This window comes from Hibiscus syriacus, unplaced genomic scaffold (genome assembly GCF_006381635.1).
Source record: "Hibiscus syriacus cultivar Baekdansim isolate YM2019G1 unplaced genomic scaffold, ASM638163v2 tig00110330_pilon, whole genome shotgun sequence".
Lineage (NCBI taxonomy): Eukaryota > Viridiplantae > Streptophyta > Magnoliopsida > Malvales > Malvaceae > Hibiscus > Hibiscus syriacus.
This window is the reverse complement of record NW_024062686.1, coordinates 168,136-193,642: the sequence shown is the minus strand read 5'-3', so window position 1 is coordinate 193,642 and position 25,507 is coordinate 168,136. Positions and strand designations below refer to the sequence as shown.

The 25,507-nt window shown below is 35.3% G+C and overlaps 4 protein-coding genes across 5 annotated transcripts; 3 read left to right on the top strand and 1 right to left on the bottom strand.

Annotated features, from left to right (window-relative positions):
- The first annotated feature begins 2,834 nt into the window (after positions 1-2,834).
- Positions 2,835-3,911, top strand: LOC120119059 (protein ALTERED PHOSPHATE STARVATION RESPONSE 1-like). Its single transcript, XM_039138964.1, has 3 exons — positions 2,835-3,270; positions 3,342-3,538; positions 3,618-3,911. Exons 1-3 carry the CDS (start codon positions 2,835-2,837, stop codon positions 3,909-3,911), a joined length of 927 nt encoding a protein of 308 aa, XP_038994895.1.
- A 9,414-nt stretch (positions 3,912-13,325) lies between these two features.
- On the top strand, positions 13,326-14,090 carry LOC120119058 (protein ALTERED PHOSPHATE STARVATION RESPONSE 1-like). Its single transcript, XM_039138962.1, has one exon. It carries the CDS (start codon positions 13,326-13,328, stop codon positions 14,088-14,090), a length of 765 nt encoding a protein of 254 aa, XP_038994893.1.
- Positions 14,091-19,388: 5,298 nt separating this feature from the next.
- Positions 19,389-21,679, top strand: LOC120118937 (rac-like GTP-binding protein RHO1). Its single transcript, XM_039138845.1, has 7 exons — positions 19,389-19,800; positions 20,129-20,216; positions 20,326-20,435; positions 20,517-20,580; positions 20,821-20,885; positions 21,016-21,081; positions 21,168-21,679. The coding sequence occupies exons 1-7, from the start codon at positions 19,702-19,704 to the stop codon at positions 21,255-21,257; spliced, it is 582 nt and encodes a 193-aa protein (XP_038994776.1). The 5' UTR covers positions 19,389-19,701; the 3' UTR covers positions 21,258-21,679.
- A 1,194-nt stretch (positions 21,680-22,873) lies between these two features.
- Positions 22,874-25,407, bottom strand: LOC120118935 (splicing regulatory glutamine/lysine-rich protein 1-like). 2 transcript variants are annotated; one of them, XM_039138843.1, is made up of 4 exons: positions 25,089-25,407; positions 23,852-24,197; positions 23,641-23,741; positions 22,874-23,535 (listed from the first exon to the last, which is right to left on the bottom strand). In XM_039138843.1, the coding sequence occupies exons 1-4, from the start codon at positions 25,167-25,169 to the stop codon at positions 23,086-23,088; spliced, it is 978 nt and encodes a 325-aa protein (XP_038994774.1). In that variant the 5' UTR covers positions 25,170-25,407; the 3' UTR covers positions 22,874-23,085. The 2 variants fall into 2 exon arrangements, with proteins under 2 accessions (XP_038994774.1, XP_038994775.1); XM_039138844.1 differs by having other exon boundaries at positions 22,874-23,602; positions 23,708-23,741.
- Positions 25,408-25,507: the final 100 nt, after the last annotated feature.

Sequence of the window (25,507 nt, the reverse complement as noted above, 5' to 3'; positions counted from 1 at the left end):
TTCGGAAAGATTATCAAGCCATACAGACCTAGTGCAAAAAAGGTCTATAGTCTTCCATTCATCAGGGTGGTCATTCATTAGTTTCCTTATGTGGATCCACTCAATTCCCTGCCCGTTACCTTTGTTTCGGAGTCGGTCAATCACCCACTTTTCATCAATTCATGCAATCTTAGCCAGTCTGTTCTTGAAAGACTGACTCTTGATGTGTTTGATGTAGGCTCGCTCCAATTTAATGCTTTCACGGTGCAATAGTGTAGTATACTCCTAGAATGGTAGGTACCATGTCCTCCTGGTTAAAAGTGTAGCAACTGTATCCCGGGTTCCAGAATCGAACCAAGGCTCTGATTAAGGGCTCATCAGTCTTAACATGAAGCAAAAGTGCAATGTCACCATGTCACTGACTGAACTTCTGTTTCCAATCATTCTTCCAACTGCCCCAGATGTCCCGAAGCTTTTGCATGTCGTTCTGCTTTAGGCTAATAGAGGCGTAGCTAACCAGTTCTGACACATAGCTTCCTTGAAGACTGTCTCCCTTTTCCTTCTGAGTCTTCTCGGACCATAGTCGTACCTCGGGGTTTTTAATCTCTTGTATTACAACACCTTTATCCATTAATTCAGATTATTTTGTGTAACAAACACCTTTTTAGGGATCAATGGCCTCTCGTTATGATGCAAATGATGAAAACAAAATAAAAGAGGACAAAATAAAAAAAAAATAGTGAGGTAAATCAAAATAATAAAACGAAAAATCCTACCCCACATGATATCTACCCGAACATGCTTAGTATTCATACTCGGACATGATCTCTATCCCGCATGCTAATTTCAAACAAATCCTAACCGCGTATTTGTCTAGTTCGTATGCTTTGAACAGAAAGTAAAGCATGAAATAATTCTGGCATCCTAGGGTTTGAAATGAGGTTTTGGGGTAGGCTCTAATTCTTCAAAGTCTCCCGGTTTAGGTGCTAAAAAACGGTACTCGAGTTCTCCTTGCTGGTGCCCCCTTGGGCTTGCCAGACCCTTAGTCCTAAACCCATCACAGGCTTGTGTGGACTAAGTTAAACTCGAGAGGACACATTCCCTTATGTCTATACGGAGAATAAATTCACACGAAGACATAAGGTATATGAATCTCGAAGGCTACTTGCTAGGCATATACAGTGAATAAATTCACACGAATGCATCGCTTTCACCCCCACTTAAAATGGGTTCGGAGCTCGGGTTTAGAGCCTTAGATGAAAAAAGACTTTAAGGGCCGAAATCATTGGGAAAAAGGTCAGTACAACTATTTACTCGAAAAAATATAATCAAAAGTAAGCAATAAGGATCAAAATGTTACCTTAAAATTTAAACTTACCCTTTTCGTTAAAAAGACAACTGAAAATTACCTTAGCCTGACTCACTTGAGAATCCCCAGCAGAGTCGCCAAGTTGTCGCAACCGTCTTTCGGTTGGGCCCCGGAATTGGGCTTCGACTTGAAAAATGTGGATTGGAGTCGCCACCGATCATTTATTTAAAAATAAATGGGTTGATCGAATACCCTATTTCTTACCTGATCTGCGTCTTACCAGAAATATGACGGGCTCGGGAGTCGGTTACGGTCAATGAAGGATTAGCACCCTTGAACCGCCCTTTCGGTACTACGTAATTTCCAGTTGTCTTAATTAAGAAAATTGTAATTTTAAATTAAAAGGTAAAATTTGATCATGAATTACTTACCTCTGATTAATTGACGACAATACCCTTAAAAAGTCATAAGATGTGTTAGAGGGAAAAATGAATAAATGAAAAAAATGAAGAATAAAAATAAGTAAAAATAAATAAATAAATAAATAAATGAAATATTAAAAAATATATATATCTATAAATGAGTAAAATAGAAAAATAATAATCATAACAATAATGATAGTAATATGAAAATATAATATAATATAAATAAAAAAAACCAAAAACAAAAAATAAAAAATATAAATCAAATATAAAAGTATACATATAATGATAATTGACTTATAAATAAACTATTAAAACATATATATATATATATATATATACACGTATAATGATAAAGTAAAAAAACTAAATAAAGATAATTACAATATATATATAGTAATAATACGTTATAAGTAAAATATTTTAAATATATATATATATATATATATATATATAAATAATAATATTAAAAAATAACCAAATGAATATAATAAAAAAATATGTATATATAATAATATATAGTGTAAAAAATCAATTGAAAATCATTTAAAAAATCATGACGTATATATATTTATATAATGACAATAATGTAAATAATAAATAAATAAAAATATCCATACAATAAATAAAAGGACTAATATAAAGAAAAATAAAGATTTGGGCCAAATTTGAAAGACAATTAACGTTGATATTGCGCATTAGGAGATAAAAAATGAACACGCCTCGGGGTAGATATAGGTTCGAAACTTCGAAACCCCACCCATTTTTTGTTATCGACGCAACTCACGTTTTGGGTTATTCAAACCAAATCTCAAGAAAAATAACGTGCACATGCAAGAAATGAACGAATCAAAAAAAATGCTACATTTTATTTCCTTTTCGAATCGTTTACAATAGTTTTGCATTTGTATTTTCCGTACTTTCCTCTGTATTTTGTCTGTAAATCGTGTGTTACAATAATGAGTTACAATGGCTATTTATAGTGCTTGTGGATCCTATATTTAGGAGTTTAAATCATAGTAGAACTCTATCCTATTTTTAGGAGTTTGAATCTTAACAAAATTCTATCATATTTTTAGGAGTTTGAATTCTAATAGGACGAAAATGTGTGTTGACACCACCATATGCCGCCGCCGCCGCCGTCCATGAGTCCTTGTTTTGACACTTGGACGTCTTGTGGTACTACCACTGCCTCCCCTGCTCTCCCGCCTCCTCCTCCTCCATCGAGTAGCTGGGATTTCTGGGATCCGTTCGCACAGGCTAATGCGTCTCGGTCTGTCACGGATGAGGAATGGGAGGTTGCCACGTCTGCATCCGAGGCGGCTATCACCTCTAGAACCGGCGTTGCGAGCGTGGCGCCACCTCCTTCTGTTGTGAGTGGGATGTTCTCGAAAGACACGGGGAGTGAGCTTGCTATGGTCGTTTCCAGGAACAGTAAAGAGCTGGTGGAGATCGCGAAGGAGGTAGACGAGTATTTTCTCAAAGCTGCCGATGCCGGTAGCCATCTCTCCCTGCTTTTAGAAGTCTCAAATTCCATTTTTTCAGCACAAAGCAAAGGAGGTATATATAGATCTCTCTCATTGCCTCGTTTTCTTTCAAAATTTCATCATTCTTGTTCCTTTTTGTTGCAGGCAAAGTGTATAACTATGGCTGCAATCTGACCCCAACAACATGGGCATGGAATTGGAATAAAAAATTGGAAGGAATGGGAAAATTGGGGGAGAACAATAACGTTGGAAATGCAGGTGGCATTGCTCTTAGCAGCAGCCATTGTTCCACCGTAGAGAGAATATACGCTTGGGAGAAGAAATTATACCAGGAGGTCAAGGTATTTTCATCATTCAAGTGCATGCAAGTTTTAATCATACCATCTTTTTCATTATATTGGTCTCTCTCTTTGTTTTTAGAATGCTGAGGCTATAAAGATAGAGCATGAGAAGAGGGTGGCCCATCTGAGGAAGCTCGAGGTGAAGAGAGCTGATTATATGAAGACCGAGAAAACCAAGAAAGAAGTTGATAAATTGGACTCCCAAATGATGGTTGCTTCACAAGCCATTGAAACTACATCTGCTGAAATCATCAGACTGAGAGAGTCAGAGCTTTATCCTCAGCTCCTTGAGCTTGTAAAAGGGTTAGTCTTGGTTCTTCTCGTCACTGCTGGTTGTTGCCCTCGTTGTCTGCTTTTGATGCAAAGAAGATGAATCGAATCAAATTGTGCTCTTGTGTCGATTCCTTTAATTTTCAGTTTTTTCTAAGGGAAGATAATCATATGGTCCTAATCGTGTGGAATTTGGAAAACTGAGGATAAATGCTCTTCATTGATCTGCAGTTATAACTACATGGTGTAATGTTATTGTTTTGCTCGTTTTGCAGATTGATGTCTGTCAACACACATTTTCGTCCTACTAAAATTCAAACTTCTAAAAATAGGATAAAATTTTCCTAGGATTCAAACTCCTAAAAATAGGATAGAGTTCTACTAAGATTTAAATTCCTAAAGATAGGATCCACAAACACTATAAATAGCCATTGTAACTCACCATTGTAACACACGATTTACACACAAAACATAGAGGAAAGCACGAGAAGATACAAAGGCAAAGCTATTGTAAACGATTCGAAAAATAAATAAAAGGTAGTATCTTTTTTACTTTTGATTTGGTCTCTTACATTTACGTTTTAATTATTATTATTTTATTTATTTAACTTTATTTATAAGCACATTTCCCTTGTTACTCATTTTATTTAATTGTTTTGTTATTTTTCTTTTCTTTTTTTTTCATGTAATATTTTTTTACATTTTATGTATTTTCTTTTTTACTTTAGTATATATTTTTATTTTTTTCAGATTATATATAATATATTATTTTTTATTATCAGTTTTATTAATTTATATATATATATTTACTTTTTTTATTTTTATTTATATATATATTATTTTTACTTTTTTATTATTATTTATTTATTGTTTTATTTCTTTATTTTTTTTTTCTTTTTCTTCTTTTCTTTATTTTTATATTTATTTTACTTACTATTTTATCTTTGTTTTCTTTATCTATCTTTATTTAATTTGTTTTCTCTTTATTTTAATTTATTATTTATTTCTTACCTTTTTATCTATTACCTTTTTATCTAACATGGTTTTTTGACCTTCTTAAGGCCACACCTTTAAAAATATCTAAGGTAAGTAATTGTGATCGTATTTTACCTTTTAATTTTAAATTACAATTTTCTTAATTTAAGACAACCGGCAAATTACGTAGTACCGAAAGGGCGGTTCAAGGGTGCTAATCCTTCCTTGACCGTAATCGACTCCCGAATCCGACATATCTTTGGTAAGACGCAGATCAGGTAAGATATAAGGTATCCGATTAACCTATTTATTTTTTAAATAAATAATCGGTGGCGACTCCAATCACATTTTTCAAGTCGAAGCCCAATTCCGGGGCCCAACCGAAAGACGGTTGCGACAACTTGGCGACTCCGCTGGGGACACAGGTAAGTGAGTCAGGCTAAGATAATTTACAGTTGTCTTTTTTAATGAAAATGGTAAGTTTAAATTTTAAGGTAACATTTCGATCCTTATTGCTTACTTTTGATTATATTTTCGAAGTAAATAGTTGTACTGACCGTTTTTTAATGATTTCAGCCCTTAAAGATTTTTCATCTAAAGGCTCTATACCCGAGCTCCGAACCCTATTTAAGTGGGGGTGAAAGTGACGCCTTCGTGTGAATTTATTCTCCGTATGGGCCTAGCAAGTAACCTTCGGGATTCATATACCTTATGCCTTCGTGTGAATTTATTCTCCGTATGGGCATAAGGGAATGTTTCCTCTCGAGTTTAACTTAGTCCACACAAGCCTGTGATGGGTTTAAGACTAAGGGTCTGGCAAGCCCAAGGGGGCACCAGCAAGGAGAACTCGGGTACTATTTTTTTAGCACCTAAACCGGGAGACCATGAAGAATTAGAGCCCACCCCAAAACTTCATTCCAAACGTAGGTTGCTTTGTTTCTTGCTTTAGTTTCTGTTCAAAGCATGCGAACAAGATAAATATGCGGTTAGGATTTGTTTGAAATTAGCATGCGGGATAGAGATCATGTCCGGGTAGGAATAATAAGCATGTGTGGTAGATATCATGTGGGGTAGGACTTTCATTTTTATGATCGTTTTTTATTATTATTTTTTCATCTCACTAACTCTTTTCATCTTTCTTTTCTTTTATTTTATTTTATTTTCATCACTTGCATCATAAAAGAGGTCATTGATCTACTAAAACGTGTTTGTTAAAACTCGAATAATCTGAATCCATGGAATAAGGTGTTGTAATACAAGAGATTAAAAACCCCGAGGTACGACTATGGTCCGAGAAGACTCAGAAGGAAAATGGAGATAGTCTTCAAGGAAGCTATGTGTCAGAGCTTGTTAGCTACGCCTCTATCAGTTTAAAACAGAATAATGTGCAAGAACTTCGAGACATATGAGATAGTTGGAAGAATGATCGGAAACAGAAGTTCAATCAGCGGTATGGTGACATTGCACTTTTGCTTCATGTTAAGACCAATGAGCCCTTAATCAGAGTCTTGGTTTAATTTTGGAACCTGGGATACAGTTGCTTCACTTTTAACCAGGAGGACATGGTACCTACCATCGAGGAGTATACTACACTATTGCACTGTGAAAGCATTAAACTGGAGCGAGTCTACATCAAACACATCAAGAGTCAGCCTTTCAAGAACGGACTGGCTAAGATTACAGGAGTTGATGAAAAATAGGTGACTGGCCGACTCCGAAACAAAGGTAACGAGCAAGACTATAGACCTTTTTGCACTAGGTCTGTATGGCTTGATCATCTTTCCGAAGGTTTTAGGATGCATTGACGCAGCCGTGGTGGAACTGTTTGAGCAACTTCCGAAATGAGTCAACCCATCACCGACCATCTCAGCCGAGACCTTTTGGTCTCTCAACCATTGTCGAAGAGCTGGCGGAGGTAGATTCATTGGATGTGTTCAGTTCCTTCAAGTCTGGATTCACATCCACTTCTAGAAGACTAATGGGGTTGCCTACTGTAGATTTAACACTACGTATTCACCTTTGAGAGAGTTCATCACCATGACAGGATATGAAGGCGCTTCAAAAGAGAAATGGATAAAAGTCTTCACTCATCTACAGGACCGGGATATTACCTGGAGAGCCCCCTGGTTGTTCCTTAGTGATGTTCTTTTCAAGTGTGGGAATTCTGACACTATGACCCTATTTGGACTTTGAGGTGCAGTTGGGTATGCTCCGTTGTTGGCACTTAGACAGTATGGGGCACATCAGTTTGTCCCAGCAACATATGGATTATCTATATCAGAGTTTATGTATCACGGTGACAGTTATAAGAAGATGATCAAAGAAGCAGTCGAGTCATGGAAGAAAGTATCTCGGATGGATGTCTAGAAGATTTAGTCCGAACATACCTTTTATTGTTTTTATGTGCCTTACAAGATAAAACATTTTTGTCTGAATAAGGATTATTTATGATAATGGACACTTTTCTGGATCAATGCCTCGAACATTTCATGCATTCTTGCATTTTGCATTTTTGCCTTTTTGCATTTTCATCTACATTTTAAGCATTTTCACAAAGATGAAATTAAGTCGTGAAGGGCTCGATGAAGCGAATTTAACCACATGGAAGTAAGATTGTAACAGTAGGAGCCTGATCAGCTGATTGTAGGACAAAGCTTGCCAGGATGATCTAAGAAAAGAATCCCCATATCCTATGGGCCGCGATGTTGAAGCTGCTAGCTGTTACCACGTAAGAAGCCCCAAACATTCCTCTGAAACATGTAAGGCGCTTGCCGAAGAAGGGGGCATGGCATATACCATTTGCACTTAGAGGATTGTTTTGTTTGAACACGTCTTTGATCTTTCGCTTAATCTGTTAAATGATTGAATTTATGCTACTTTCTAAGGTAGAGCAATTGAACAAATTTTAATCTTTAGTTCTTCGAATATTAAATGAATTAAGGATTCTTTTAATTCTTCAAGAATTATAGATTTTTGACATATGACAAGATTAGACATTTCTTATCCTGTCTCAAACCCCCAAAATGAAATACCTTGATCAAAAAGACCAAATTTTGACATTACCTCCATTTGAAATTCTTGAACATTACCTTTATCTTTTTGATACACCCATACCTTTCTTTGAGTCAATAAAGTCACACCATTGTCTTTTTAGACTCAAAATTGACATTTTAATACCCAAGGCATTGAGTTGTTCATTTGAACATGAGCATTCTTCTAAGACACAATTTGGGGCATCTCGCCGGGAGCCTGAACATTGAGATATGTTGGGAGCAAGGAGCAAAAAAATAATCCATTCGAAATAATTCTATCACGCATTAACTACACTGTTTTCATGTGAAGAAAATTAATCCTGAAAATCTATCCCCTGGGGATACCTCTTCTGTGAGGACTTCCATGTATGAAATGATGAACGGCTTTCTTTCTTTATCCCTTTACAACAGGAGAAAATATATATCCCTTGTGTCCCCTTTTGAGCCTGTAGTATTTTTCTTCTGATTCAACCCTAACCAAGGATCACCCTCTACATTGGGGGGCAAGGTAGAAGAAATCTGCTCACATGAGTGAAGACATCAATCAAAAGGAGACACCAAAAGGTGGACCAAATGGCAAGTGCGAAGATCCAATCAAGAACAAAAAAGAAAAGAAGCAAAAAAAACAAAGAAAAAGAGAAACAAGAACAAAAGGAAAAAAAAGCAAAAATCAAAAAGAAAAAGGGACAAAAAGCACATGCAAAGATTCCCTAAAGACAAATGGCACATCAAGCTTCAAACTATGAGATTGATCAAGCACAATCATTCCCGAATCTCTGAATCACTTTACTCGAAGATCATGGAACATCCAGAGAAAATCCAGAGAAACACATATGAGCAGATCCAAATTGAGCAAGAGAGAATTGAAGGCATCAGAATGAATTGATCATTGGTTCAACACCCTGAAACACTTGTTTGGGCCTATTTATCCTTTTCTTTCATAACCATGAGCCTTGGCCTACATTACGTGCCTTAAAAGTCCCTTCTAATCATACATGGATTTCTAAACAGAAGAGACTATCTTCAGATTTCATCCCGCCCATCAGGATTAATCGTTGTTTGCAAAAAAACAATGTAATTAATGCATGGTAGAAAAAATAACAAAGGGGGGTTCAAGACGTAAATCCTGAATAACGTCTTGAAACCAAAGGAGGGTTCGAGTTGAAAACCTAAAAAGGCGGCTCGAATATAAAAATTGTGCAACTGAGGTGATCACGTAAATTTCTTGATAAGGCATCGCACAATCCGAGTGTGACAACAAAGGTTGGGAGTCAGGGAACACTTCCAGCAGAGGAGCATGCAAGCTACCCCATCAATCTTTTGAGCATCCAATGTCAAACTTTTGAGCATCAAATGCCAAACCTTTGACCAAACACAATAACCTGAGACTTTTTATCCTTTCCTTACTTGACTATCTCCCAAAGATAGCTTGGATCTTGGCAGTTGTCAAATAGCTATAATTTATTGAAGGATTAACATTGTAATTAATTCTTTGATATCCGATGAACTCTAGTTTTATGATTCGTCTCAATTGTAAAACCGTGATAGGGGCAATATTTTTAAAACTTGAGATTAAACATTTTTTGAAACTCTTTTAATTGATATTTTCATGACTTTGAAAATAAAAGAGAAAGAAAAACATTTTTTTTCAAACAAGACAGTCTCTCTAGAGTGGATCTTGGTAAATGGCATGTGACTCTCAAACACAAAGCTCATGCTTAGAATCAATGATGAAGCAAGAAATGAGGAACATTTGGGGCATCTTTGGAGATTCAACATCAAATATTGGGGTATTTTTGGATATTGGGGCATCTTTGGGGATTCAACATCCTAATGCAAATTATCATACCTTTTTCAAGAGATAAAACATAACCAATTCATGTTACATGCATCTTATGCATACATTTTATAACATCATATTTGTCATTTTTTTCCCACATACACAATTTTTGCAGCTTTTAGAGTCAAGTTTCGACTTCAAGACGAAGGATACTCGATTCAAAAGCACCTTTACAAATTGATATCGGTTGCTTAGCTCAGCAGCAAGAAGCTACACTTCAACCAACTAGACAGATAGAAAGATCGACATTCATTTTCAGATTCGACATTTCCAATATAAATTCTGTCTCGCTTGAGACAGTCTCATTTAATGCAGATGATTATCTCACTTGAGATTGCTTTTTTAAAACAGACTTTGTCTCACTTGGGACTGTTTTACTCGAAAGAAGATTTATTTCACTCATGATTGTTTTTCTTAAAACAAGATTTGTCTCGCTTAAGACCGTTTTCACTAGAAGAGTTTTGTCCCTCTTGAGACAGTTTCCCTTGAAACAAATTTTGTCTCCCTTGAGACAGCTTCTCTTGAAACATAAACATTGAAAACATTTCCCTTGAAATAAATTTTCGTCTCTCTTGAGATAATTTCCCTTGAAACAAAATTTTGTCTCTCTTGAGACAGTTTCCCTTGAAATAAATTTTGTCTCTCTTGAGACATTTTCCCTTGAAATAAATTTTGTCTCTCTTGAGACAGTTTCCCTTGAAACAAAATATTTAAATATGTTTTATTTGAAACAAATTTCGTCCCCCTTGAGACAGTTTCTTTTGGAACTAAGTTTTGTCTCTCTTGAGACAGTTTCTCTTGAAACAAATTTTGTCTCCCTTGAGACAGTTACTCTTGAAACACAAAATCTTCAAATTTATTTCCCTTAAGACATAATTTTGTTTCCCTTGAGACCGTTTCTCATGAAACAACAGATATCTTTGAGATTGTTTCCCTTGAAACAAATTTTATCTCTTTCAAGACAACTTCTTTTGAAGCATCATCTGAACCGTTACACTCAGCTCAGGCACATACTTGAGATGGTCGAGAAGCATTTCTCAAATCAAAAATAGAATGTGCACATCAGATTTGAACATTTGAAGAATTCAAGATCAGAGATCAAAATTTGAAGATTCAAGAATCAAGATTCCAGACAGGCAACTGGAGATCGAGATTTCTCTCCAGAGCCCCAAGATAACATATGTTGCATATACATTTTAGGCACACCTAAGAGCATTGCATACATAGCATCACATATATGCATAACTTTTTCAGGTTTTAGCTAGAGTCAATTTCAACTTCGCGGCGAAGGATATTGAACTCAAAGCGACACAATTTGCTCGAGAGTGGATTTCAACTTCACGACGAAGGATATCTAGCTCGAAGCCAAACTTCACAATAAAGGGGTCTCCACGGTTTCAACTTCACAGCGAAGGATATTGGACCCAAGACAGCACAAGCTCAACTTCACAGCGAAGGGGCGACTGACTGTCGACAAGCAATTTCGGAGCCAATCTCAACTTCACAGCGAAGGATATTGGACTCGAGACAACACAAGTTCAACTTCACAGCGAAGGGACGACTGGTTGTCAACAAACAATTTCCCAATTCCAGAGCCGATTTCAACTCCACGACGGAGGATATCGTGCTACCCGAGACAACACAAGTTCAACGTCACAACGAAGGGACGACTGGTTGTCAACGAACAACTTTTCAGTTTCATCCGCGATTTCAACTCCACGACGGAGGATATCGTGCCACTCCAGACAACGCAAGTTCAACTTCACGACGAAAGGACCGCTGCTTGTCAACAATAACTTCTCAATTTCAGAGCCAATTTCAACTTCACAACGAAGGATATTGGACTCCAGACAACGCAAGTTCAACTCCACGACGAAGGGACCGCTGCTTGTCAACAAAATTTCATTCAGAGTCAATTTTAACTTCACAGCGAAGGATATTGGACTCGAGACAACACAAGTTCAACTTCACAACGAAGGGACGGCTGGTTGTCAACAAACAATTTCCCGGTTCCAGAGCCAATTTCAACTTCACGACGGAGGATATTGGACTCGGAACAATGCTACTTACTTGGATTTCAACTTCACGACGAAGGATATCCAACTCAAAGAAGGATTATCTGCCATCAAAATTGTCGAGTTCGACTCCATTCAGCTCGATGACACATCAATCGCACTACTTTCCGGTTGCAGTCGAGGTTTTCAAGTCGAGAAGATGACCTGGGTTAGCCGTGCCTCAGTGACAAGCAACCATTTTCAAACAACATAGCTTAAGTCAAGAAAAAGCTATCTGTCAATGAAGATTTCTGAGTTCGATTCCGATCCAAGGTCTTTAAACCGAGAAGAAGACCGAAGGGTAACGGGAAGCCACGTGCTCATTCAAATTCTGAACTACGGCTTCAATTTCATATCATTTCAAGATGAACTCGACTTCACGATGGAGGAGTCATCCGTAACTCAATTCGACAGGGAGTTATTGAAACATCAGAGTTAATTTTCAACTCCACTGAACGAAAAGTGTGTCTTTTAATCTTTGCCCTATCCCCATTACACGACTATGGGCAAAGAGGGGCAGCTGTCAACACACATTTTCGTCCTACTAGAATTCGGACTCCTAAAAATAGGATAAAATTTTGCTAGGATTCAAACTCCTAAAAATAGGATAGAGTTCTACTAAGATTTAAATTCCTAAAGATAGGATCCACAATCACTATAAATAGCCATTGTAACTCACCATTGTAACACACGATTTACACACAAAACATAGAGGAAAGCACGAGAAGATATAAAGGCAAAGCTATTGTAAACGATTCGAAAAATAAATAAAAGGTAGTATCTTTTTTACTTTTGATTTGGTCTCTTACATTTACGTTTTAATTATTATTATTTTATTTATTTAACTTTATTTATAAGCACATTTCCCTTGTTACTCATTTTATTTAATTGTTTTGTTATTTTTTTTTTTCTTTTTTCATGTAATATTTTTTTACATTTTATGTATTTTCTTTTACTTTAGTAATATTTTATTTTTTTTCAGATTATATATAAATATATTATTTTTTATTATCAGTTTTATTAATTTATATATATTTACTTTTTTTTTTTTATTTTTTATATATTATTTTTTTACTTTTTTATTATTATTATTTTATTTATTTGTTTTATTTCTATATTTTTTTTCTTTTTCTTCTTTTTCTTTATTTTTTATATTTATTTTACTTACTATTTTATCTTTGTTTTCTTTATCTTATCTTTTATTTAATTTGTTTTCTCTTTATTTTAATTTAATTAATTTATTTATTTCTTACCTTTTTATCTATTACATTTTTATCTAACATGGTTTTTTGACCTTCTTAAGGCCACACCTTTAAAACTATATAAGGTAAGTAATTGTGATCGTATTTTACCTTTTAATTTTAAATTACAATTTTCTTAATTTAAGACAACCGGCAAATTACGTAGTACCGAAATGGCGGTTCAAGGGTGCTAATCCTTCCTTGACCGTAATCGACTCCCGAATCCGACATATCTTTGGTAAGACGCAGATCAGGTAAGATATAAGGTATCCGATTAACCTATTTATTTTTTAAATAAATAATCGGTGGCGACTCCAATCACATTTTTCAAGTCGAAGCCCAATTCCGGGGCCCAACCGAAAGACGGTTGCGACAATGTCCATGTGGAGAAGCATGTATAAGATCCATCAAGTTCACACACACATTGTTCAACAGCTCAAGTACCTTAACTTCATCCCTTCTAATGAGCCAACATCCGAGATTCACAGGCAATCGACTCTCCAGCTCGAGCTTGAAGTCCAGCAATGGCTTTTGTCTTTCTGCAACTTAGTCAAGGCTCAACGAGACTACATTCAAAATCTTTCTGGCTGGCTCCGGCTTAGCCTTTTCCAATTCAGCAAAAACCCTGGTTTAAGAAACAGCAAGGAAATTGAAATTTACTCTTTTTGCGAAGAGTGGCATCTTGCGGATGACAGGATTCCGGATAAGGTAGCATCTGAAGGAATCAAGAGCTTCTTGACAGTAATCCATGCCATTGTTGTTCAGCAAGCGGAGGAGTATAAGCAAAAGAAGAAGGCAGATGCCGCATTCAAAGATTTTGAGAAGAAAGCGGCAGAGCTCAGATCACTGGAGAGTAAGTATAGCACTTTTTCCGTGCCGGAAACAAGCAAGGACCCTATTGCAGAAAAGAGAACAAATGTGGACTTATCGAGAGCGAAGGCCGAGGAGGAAAAGAGCAAGCATGAGAAGACGGTGAGTGTAACGAGGGCAATGACTTTGAACAACCTTCAAATGGGGTTCCCTCGTGTGTTTCAAGCAATGGTAGGGTTCTCAAGTGTATGCGTGCAAGCATTTGAATCCGTATACAACCAAGCCAAGTGTATCGAACAAGAGCATGACGTGAAGAGAATTCTCCCTTGAGAAAAATGACGAGCTTACCAGACGAAAACGATATTACCATGAATAAACAACCTGGTTTTCGTGTATAGAAAGAGCAATGGTTTTCAAGTAGCTAGGAATGTAGGATTGGAAGGTGTTGAAAATGCTTTGAAATTATCTCTTTTAACGTTTTTGCCATTTGAATATGATATTCTTTTTTATATATATCCAGTGTGTTTATAGGGTTTTTGTACTGGATAAACATCAAGAGGCCCTTCTATCCCTTAGGGATGGACATGGGTCGGTTTCGGCCAACTCAACCCGACCCGAAAAATATATACCCTTCATCCGACCTGAATTAACCCGACTTTTTGAGATAAAATCCGTACTCGATCCGACCCGAAATAATAAAAATTATTATTTTTTATTAAATAAAAACTGTGATTTAATTAAATAATAATAATATATAAAAGGGTATTATTGTAATTATTCTTAAATATATAAGGTAAAATTATATTTTTTTAGGTCGGGTCGGGTATTTTTCATCTTAAATCCGAATCCGACCCGACCCGAACATCACCTTTAAAAACTAGACTCAAACCCGAAATTAAAAAAAAATCTCAACTCGATCTGGTCGGGTCGAATCGGAGACCGTCGGGTTTGAGTCCCCTGCCCATCCCTACTATCCCTGCAGTGTTGTAATAATAAATGTCATGAAGCCTTTCGTTCTCTGTTCTTCATTCTTCTGTTCTGGCTATGGCGTTGTTTAGACAGAAACAATGAAGATGAAGGACCGCAGGGTACCGATACCAGAATGTTCAGCAGAGTGATCCTCCATCATCTAAATAGCATGAGATATGCGTCATCTGTTACGTTCCTCAAGCAGCGCATACAGACAGGATCCTTCCCGTTTGTCATTATGGATTATGTGAGATAATGTCGTGATAGAAGTCGCAGCTGGACGCATGGTATGTACTGCACTTTGTGTTCCTTGTTTGTCGGCATCTTGAAGGCAATAGAGGGTTCGGGTCAGGAGATGGAGGAAGAGGAGGCTGAGGGGTTTGTTTGGCGGGCAAGGATGTGTAGTGACGTTAACAATTTAACCCTAAATGTACCATAACTTCCAAGTCAGATTACTCTTAAATTCAGTGTCACTTGATTTTTAATTGTTATACTAAAATGAAACAAAAAAATGTTAGATATAGTTTTAAAAAATGAAAGTTTAAGTGCCCAAATAAAAAAAAGTGATAATTTAGGTACTAAACACATAGTTTATCCATAAATTATCTCTCAATATTTATAAATTATGTTAACTTAATATTATTTTTTAAAAAATAAAAATTCATAAAGTACACAAACTTAGGTGGTGTTTAGTTCTCTGGAATCCCTTAGAATTAGGGGGAATTAGAATTCAATTTCACCATTTTCTCATGTTTGGTTCAAGTTTTAAAGGGGGAATTAGAATCCAATTCGATCAAGGGAAAGAAAGTAAATTTCATCCATAACATGATGAAATTGAAATCCTTTGGAGGATGGAATGTGAAATTTGACCATACTACCCTCATCAATCTTTTAGTATTCGGGTTGGATTTTTTTAAAAAATTTCGGGATCGGTCGGATTTTTTTTAAAAATTCGAGTTCGGGTCAGGTTCGAGTTTTTTAAAGTACGATATTCGGATCGGGTCGTGTTTTTGTAAGTGTGATATTCAGGTCGGGTTTTTTAAAAAAAAAATTTGGGATCGGGTCGGATTTTTTTAAAAAAATTTGGGTTCGGGTCGGGTTTTTTAAAGTGTGATATTCAGGTCGGGTTCGGGTTTAGGGTGAAAAATACCCGACCCAACCCGAAAAAATATATAATTTTACCTTATATATTTAGGAATAATTACAATAATACCCCTCTATATATAATTTTTTTTCAATTAAGTCACTGTTTTTATTGAATAAAAACATTTTTTTATTTCGGGTCGGGTCAGGTTTCTAATTCATATATTCATGTCGGGTCAGGTCAGGTGAAACTTTATTTTGGTTGGGTCGGGTCTGATCTCGGGTGGAGATTCCCTTGTTCTCTGGTCGGTCGACAAAAAACTCGACCCAACCCGACCCATGGCCATCCCTAATTGGGATGATTTTAACTTATGATGTTTATTAGAATGATTTTTATAATTTATTGAAATAAATAATCAATCAATAAAATAAAAATTTAATATTTTTAAAATTTTATAATATATTACAACATGTAAGTTATAAAACAAACTAAAATTAAGCAAAAAAAAAAGAAGGGCAATTCTATCATTCTACATTACCGAAATCAAATTCATCTGACATGTCTGCAAACCAATCATAATATGAAATTGGATTCCAATTCAATTTTCTGCCAACCAAATATGTTTCATATTCAAAATTCAATTCCTTCACAGATTTCAATTCCCTCATAAACATTCTAGCGAACTAAACGCCGCCTAAAAGTATTTACAACTGAATTTCCAGTAGTGACTTCGTGACTAGAATTCACCTCTTTTTATATATATATCACCATTTAATTATTTTCTCTTTCTATTTTGGTCATTTATTTTTTAATTTTATAACAAATTATTTAATTATTTAATTGTTGTAAGCAAATAACTAGTAGTTAATATTTGATAGAAATAATGACATGATAATTATCAAAATTGACATAATTATATATTTGTTCCTCATTCATTCTATATTTTATCAATTTAAACCTAATTTTAATTTAATCCAAAAAATTAACCTTTTAATCAAGAGGTGTCATATGTTAACAAATTATTGTGACACATTTTACAAAATGGGATATGCAACACCCTTATCCCGTATGCAATCTCATATACAAGATAAAAATGTCATATCAAACATATAAAGCATATACTGTTTAAAAGTCAGTAAAATTTTGTTTCATTTAAAATAATTGAAATAACATTTAAAAAAACTATAATGTAAAATATTTAAAATATTATTAATTCATCATACGATCAAAAAGAGTTCAGACGTATTCGAATCTGAGCATCAAAATAAAAATACATACATGCCAACTACGAATATAAAAAAGAGATCATATTGATTCTGTATATCTAAACTAGTCAGCCAAAATGTAGGATATCTTGCTTGGCTCCCTACTCTACTGACGTCGGTTTTCTTATGTGTGAACCAATCACACGCTAAGTATACCACTTAGTGAGACAACTTATAAGATAAATAACGTATAAAAAACAATTGTATATAAAAACATTGTTTAAATAAATCATGCATAAAATAAAATAAAAACAATTATTAAAAATCATTTACTTTAAACTATGTATCAAATTTGTACTTTTCTATTTTTAATTTGTATTGTTGCCTACTATATTATTATAAGAAATCTATGGTACATGAGTCATATAAGTGAGGGCACACTATGCAGTTGGAACTGCTACTAGTAATACGCGTAAAATATATTAGATTACTCCACCTTGTGTATCATTAAGACACCCGAGTCATATGAGTAACAATGTCGTATCATATAACATATAAAATACCCTATAGATTGCACCAGATCACTCCACTTCGGCACCACTAAAACACACGAGTCATATGAGCAATTTATATTGGTGCAGCTCATAAGCTTATACTTGTTCACTCTACCTATTGGCATGCCAATTGTACTATTAACTCTCACTTACATACAATGGGCCTACTAAAAAAATTCATAAACTATTTTGCATGTAATCTAATCATATATTCAATTCGAATAAAATTTCTTAAATACTGTATTGGGCAGTTCATACCCAAAACAATCATACACTATAAAATAAAATAATTTGATAAAATCTATACTCAATTACTACTTAAAAAACTTTTTAAATAAAACGATCGAGGCTGACTCATCGTAAGTCTTTCTCGTATTGCTTCATTAAAAAGTTAGTTGCACTCACATGTTATCATGTCATTTTCCTTTAGTTCGTCTTGTATTTGACTTTCAATCGCAATCTACATGTCATCGATTTCAATCTAATTCAAGTCAAAACCAATCAAATTTAACCCATTTTCCAATACATCCTTCAATGGCCGAATGCTTCACTCTCAATTTCCAATGATTTTAATCCAATTTTATACTTGTTTATAATTCTCCAACACGTCTAACATCTATTTCTAGCTTTAATTCAATGAATTTCATTGAATTCAAGTCTCCCATTTAAGCATGAAACCAAGAAATTCTCACCAAATTCCACCAATCCAACTTAAATTCCACAAACTTAAAATATCCATATAATTTTTCTAACCCAAAATTACCTTCCTTCAAATATTTGTAGACTTTCAATTCAATCCGACTATCCAAATATTCTTTCGATATTTGTCCTTCAATAAACTTTATGCACTCTCAAGATCAAATATCTAAAACCCACTACAATAATTCTCTTGGGCTGAACTACTTATTTACATACCCAAAATATAATTTTTGAAAATTTATATTTTAGTCTCTATTTTTTTAAAACTTGTAAAATTTGGTCCCTAAGCTTTCAAATTTTTACATTCCAGACACTAGTAACAAATTTGGGATATTATAGGATATCAAAATGGAAACATAACTACAATTTAGGCATGATGTTAAAAAGGCTTATGAGCTACTTTGACCGCTGTAGTAGTCTCAATTTATCATTTTTGTCCATATGATTTTTTCACATCAACTTAAACCTCGAAGTCATTTAATGGCATCATCCTAGCCCTCGAAGTCCATTTTGACTAACAAAATTGTTAGTCTTCTATGTTTATCGACGCCAAAAATTTCCACATTGGCCAATATTACTGACGTGGCTTGATGATGATGTGACATTTATTAAAAAAATAAAATAATAAAATATTTACTAAATATAACGATTAGAAAAATCCAAAAAATTTAACTTAATCCCTTAACTCACTGAAATAAATAATAATATTTTGAAAAAAAATCTAATCCTTATGTTTAGTAAATATTTTAACCTAATCGCTTAATCCATATATACATAAGACTTACGTTTTTGTTAGTCAAAACAGTACATGGACTTCAGAGCTAAGATGATGTCCCTAAACAACTTGGAGTGCTATATTGGTACAAAAAAATGTAGGGACAAAATGATAAATTAGATATACTACATGGACAAAAGTAGCCCTTAAGCCTTTAAAAAAATAGTTGGATGACCAAATCGGGACAAATAATAATAATTGGGTACTAAGCGTGTAGTTTACCCGAAATTAAACTGATAACATTTGATATTTTTATAATTGAATGTCTAAAACGAAATAATCCTTTAAAATTCAGTGACTAATGCAGTTTAACAGAAGAAAGAAGAAAACGGGGGAAGAAATCAGTTGATTTAGATCGGTTGGCTCCATGAACGATTCAATCGGCTCTAAATAATCAAAATCAAAAACAAACTTTTGCTACCTTTTCTCTAATTCCACACCTAGGGTTCCCTTCAACCTTTCTCCCTTTGCGTTTGATCGGTGAACAATATGCCATGCAGATGGCTGATTGAAAAAGGAGAAGACGAAGAACAAGATAAAGAAAAGGAATAATCTTTTGAGGGTTTTATTAGGTATTTCGAACTTGTTCTCGGGTCTTGATCTGAGGCTAAACTTTCTCTCTTTTCTCTTCCGTGAAAAGAAAAGGAAAAATAAAATGAGCGCTACAAGGTTTATAAAGTGCGTGACTGTGGGCGATGGTGCCGTTGGTAAAACCTGTTTGCTGATTTCTTACACCAGCAACACTTTCCCTACGGTAAATTTTCTTTTGTTTCTCCCCTTTTTTGGTAATTCAATGTTTAGGGTTGAATTGCACTCATTTAAGAAAAATCATCGTCTTGCTTCTTGGTAATGAGCAATTTTTTATGAGATGGTAGAGTAAGGTATGCCTTTGTTTAATTTTTGAAAGGTGATGTTTTGCTGTCTGATTTTGGATTGAACGAGGTTCTATCATGAAATATTGTTTTTTTTTTAATGCAATTGTTGTGTTGTTAACATTTGTTGAGCCGATTTTATTTTTGAATTGCTGTGTTTAAGAAGGTGTTTACCCTTTTCCTTACACTTTTCACTGCGGTTTAAAACAGGATTATGTGCCAACTGTTTTCGACAATTTCAGCGCAAATGTTGTTGTCAATGGGAGTACTGTTAATCTGGGGTTGTGGGACACTGCAGGTAGTTTGCTCATTGACCTTTATCATTTCTTTTAGAACTCCATTGTTAGAACCATTGAAGAGATCTGCTGTTTTATTTGGTGATTTTTAGTTTGTAATTTTGGCAACAGGACAGGAGGATTACAATAGACTAAGACCCTTGAGTTATCGAGGCGCGGATGTGTTCATATTGGCATTTTCCCTCATTAGCAAGGCCAGTTACGAAAATGTTTCTAAAAAGGTTAGGTTATAAGGGAAGTCTTTTGCACACTGGCATTCAATTTATTGTTTACTTGCAATAATTTCCTCCGCTTCTTTTCAGTGGATTCCAGAGTTGAAGCATTATGCCCCTGGTGTTCCAGTCATTCTCGTTGGAACCAAGCTTGGTAGGTTTAAACATAAGTGCACTTCAACTGCAAATATTTTTCTTTCGAATAATAACGGATGGAAAGGCTATTTATCTTATAGCCTTTCTGAGTAGTTCTGTTCTTCTCTATGCTACAAGTTTTAGTGAATCATGAATGGCTTATATGGAGTTGCGAGTAATCTACTGCTGACTGATCCACAATTGCATGGGTTTTATATACTCAATCTAGCGTTCATTTTTTCTTTTCCGATTGAGCCAGATCTTCGGGACGATAAGCAGTACCTTGATGATCATCCTGGAGCTGTGCCCATTTCTACAGCCCAGGTACCGGTTTTTGTATCAGCCCATGCTTTTTGTGAAATGTTATTCTGTTTTAACCTGTTTTACTTTTGCATGGAATTTTATTATTTGCAATTATCCAACTCTTACCCTTCCTCCCCTTTTTTCCTTCAAGGGAGAGGAGCTGAGGAAGCAGATTGATGCACCTGCTTATATTGAATGCAGTGCAAAGTCGCAGCAGGTATCTGTTGTTTCATAAAATGTACGTATACTTCATATAGTGGGAGATGCTTTACGCTGAAGGGATTTATTTCGACTTCACTGTAGAATGTGAAGTCAGTTTTTGATACAGCGATCAAAGTTGTTCTTCAACCTCCCAAGCTGAAGAAAAAGAGCAAAGCCTGCTCGATATTGTGAGCGGAGAAGGGAAATGTAGAAAGAATATGCCTTCAGCCCATTCCGTTGTCCCATCATCCCGCTCTCCCCTTCTCCTTGCACTTGAAGATGCTAAAACCCTGGATATCATATTAGTTACCCAGCTGACAGCTCAGGATCTTAGTAACACATCTGATGGTAGGATTGCTTTATTGAAACTCTCGTTAAAATGAAGTATACGATGCCAGCCTCCGTCCGCACTCTGTTTCGGATACGATTTTTGTATTAGTGCCCCTCGAACATTCTAGTTAGTAAACTGCTCGGACGGTTAAATTTATTGCATGTTATTGGTTTTAGAAAATCAGTGGTATGTTTGTTGGGTGTTGTGCTTAGTTTCTTGCAATGCAACATGTTTGTTTCCAATGGATCTGCGGGTCAACCACATTGCAATCACCAGGCACCAAGAAGCTGAAAGTGAATATGAGGGATGATTATTTATTTTTGAAAAACATATATGAATAAACCTATTTTATCTTTGGGTTAACTACACAGATGATAACTTATGTTTGTGTTTTGTTCACTTTTGATCACTTGCTTTAGTTTTTATTTAATTAGAATGTGGTCACCTTGAGTTAACTATTATTAACAACAATTAAATATTTTAATGTAATCACACATTTGGTCCGTATTATTTACATATTCTCTTAATTTAATCATACTTTTAATAAATTAAAATAAATTTAATACTCCAATCGAATGATGTCACATGTTATGTCATGTGTCACCATTTGATTGGAAGATTAATTTTATTTTAATTAATATAATTATTTTCACTAATCAAAGAGTGATATGTGTCACCTTCTGGTTGAAAGAAAACAAAAGAAAGCAAGCTGAGCATAAAAGATTCAAACTTTGGCCACTTAGAAAATCAAACATTTATCCAACCATTAAGTCAATACCATTATTTGGTCTAAAATAGATAACATGGTGTATATATTTTGTATCTTAGTGTATAAATACTTAAATTAATAATAATTTATATATATTAACTTAAAAAATATTTTTATATTAACTTATTAAATATATTTTATTATTAACTTAATTTTAAAAAAAAATTATTTTCATTTAAAAATATATATTTTATGTTAAAATTTATTTAAAAGTATGACTAAATTGAGAAAATATATAAATAATATAGATTAAATGTGTGAATATACCAACTATCGTGTCACATATTCTGTTAATTGTTAACTACAATTAACATGTAATGATCACGTCTTAATTAAATAAAAACAAAAGTGATATATCTTATGTTATTTGAAACCAATGACAAAAACTAGACAAAACACAAATGATTATCCATATAGTTAATTTTTTTTATCTTTTATCGTACGAGTAGACCATTTTATCGTTTTAGCAATGGCGGATCAAGAAGCAAAGGATCATAATTCCTATAATCCGAACTCGAATATTCAAGTATTTTTTACGTCCATTTATTTACAAAATGCAATGACACGGAAATGTAAGAAAATGGTAATGGAGGGGTAACACGACCATTTGAACAATGGGTAATACTCGTATTACTGGAAATAAATGAATTTTGTAATACATCAATTATATATATATATATTTTTTCTTTCCCACCAATAAGGGTTGAAAGGAAAAGCCTCGGTAACCATTTTCCGGTTAGGGCCGTCGCACAAAATTGATCCTCCTCAATCAGAGTCCTAGTCCCAGACGTAAACCGGAAGAAAGGAGCTGAAAATGCTGGCAACAAACTCTTCACACTTTCAGCACCAAGAACTAAAGGTGTAACCGTTTTCTAGTTCTCACGCTTTGCATGCCTTTTTCTCGGCTCGACACATTTAGTTTAGAAAGGTACCGTGAAAGGTAAAGCATATAAATCAGTCTCGGGCAAGAAGTGAGCATGTGGCCAACTTGTTGATTTCATTTGAGACGAACCAATATTTCCATCTTTGCTACTTTTGAACCCACTGTTGAGGTTTCGCTTCCTCCGAAACAGCCAGTCCTCATCAACAAAACTGGTTAACTCAGTCTGCTGTGTAGGCACAACCCAATCCTCCACAAGATTTTTGAATCCTAAAGCTAGTGTAGGAGAGCAACTGCTGCACAAGCTTGTTGGCAATGATGCCTGAGCACTACGAGCAACACTTTCTGATACACCAGAAGATGAGAGAGGTTTTTCTTTGCTGAGCTTGGGATTTAACTCGGGGAGTTCAATATTGGCAGTAGAACAAGGATGTTCTTCCAGTTCTGTGCCTGTTCTAGGGACATTCTCCTGCGTCCCTTGAACAAAGGCCTCATCAATCTTTCCTGAGGTAGAGCAAGGGTGCTCCTTTCTGGGTAGCACTTCAGGATCTTTATGCCTTCGCGAAGGCAACCCATGCGTCGATTGAACAAAGGCCTCATCAATCTTTCTTGAGGTAGAGCAAGGCTGCTCCTTGGTGGGTAGCACTTCAGGATCTTTATGCCTTTGAGAAAGCAACCGGAACCGGATAATTCTTCCTTCACATTAATAATAACAATTCGAATACACAGTATCAGTGCCCATGTGAAGAAAACAAACCCAAGTAAACAGCCTCTCCCAGGTAAGCAAGAGATACAAACACACTCACCAGAATTATGCCCACTGTCAGGGGACAAGCTCAGCTTCTGTCTTTTACTGCTGTTAAGGGTGCTATCGGAGGAGTTCTGGGGTCCCACTGCATGACCATGTTCTTCAGTAAGCGTACTCTTCTCATAACATTCAACTTCATTTTCTCTTCTCTTTTGATAGTCTCCTCCTTTTTGAGCTTCTTGGCTCCTCTCGTCTTTATGCCTTTTCTTATGACCATGCTTTTTACTTTTGGTTTCTCCAATGTCCGGGGCCTTGTCTCTTTCTTTCTTCTCCCGTTTTTTCTCTTTCTTATCTTTCTTTTCTTTCTTCCTTTCCTTCTTGGCCTTCTCTTCTTCTCTTTTAATCTACAAATTACAAGAGAAAGAGTCAGCTTATGAACATACAGTGGAAGCAAATGCAAACAGGCAAATGCAAACAGGGGAACACAGGCAGTCCTTGAACCAACTTCAGCATGAAGAATTACAAATGAAATATTCTCTCTTAGACTCTTACCATGTAGTAAAGTTTACCATTTACAAATGACTGCAAACTTCACAATTGATTATGCTAGTCCCATTATAAAATTGACACGATTCTTTGTTCCTCTCTCCAGCGCAAATTTACATGCAACTCTAGTAAAACTTCGGTTCCATTTTCAAGCAACATTTCATTAAGAGGCCAATACAATTTCACTAAATTCTAGCTAGCGTCTTAACAATTCAATTTTAAGCTTCAATAGAACTTCCATACTACCGTCCATACATGAATATACTTGAGCACACATTCACATCGTTCCTTTAGATACTGAACTAATAACAATTGCTGCCTCTGTACCATGCTGATACACAAACGAACGGATAACAATAGGCCTCATTCATTTCTTGGATTATCTGGGTTCAATTTCACAAAGTTAAACTTTAACATTACTAAAAAAAACTCTCCATTTATTTTACAATAAATCCAGATAACGAACAGATGACATGGCCGGTAAGGAAACGGTTACTTGAAATTGCTTGATTCTCTATCCAATCTCTTCACAGCTTTTATAGCCATAATATGCAACACATGTTCATTAGGAATTAAGGCTCTTACTAACACTCAGCTCTCTGACACCAAATATATATTTCCCCCCATCCCTTTGCTATACAAACAAAAGCAAAGCATCGAGGAAAGACAAATATAGCAGTCGAGCAGAAAGGGTGAACCCCCCCCCCCCCCAAAAGCTGTGCATTCGATTGGGGATTTGCTCAACAAACCTTAATCGACTCAATCAGTGCCTCATCGCGGATTCCGTTCTTTAAGTACCCCGGGGGAGGATACGGAAAACACCGAGACATCTATTGATTCAGCAACAACCGATTAATACGAAACCGAAAAGGGAAAACGAAAACGAAACCCTAGATCGGGGTCGGATTAAGAAAAGAAAGAACTGCAGCTGTAAAATATTGGGCGTTTTAAGGGAAAACCTTCAGCTTCTCCCTCCGAAAATGAAAGTTTTTGAAAAATGGGAAGCTAATTAAAAGATAGGCCGTTCTTAGATTAGGGTTTGAGAGAGGAGACGCTCTTTAGATCCAAACGCAGATGGGAGCTTTGGATCCAAATTGTCTGGACGCAGGCGAAGAGCGGGTATTTAATATTTATAGAGGATTTGACCCTTTATTTCGGAGAATTACTA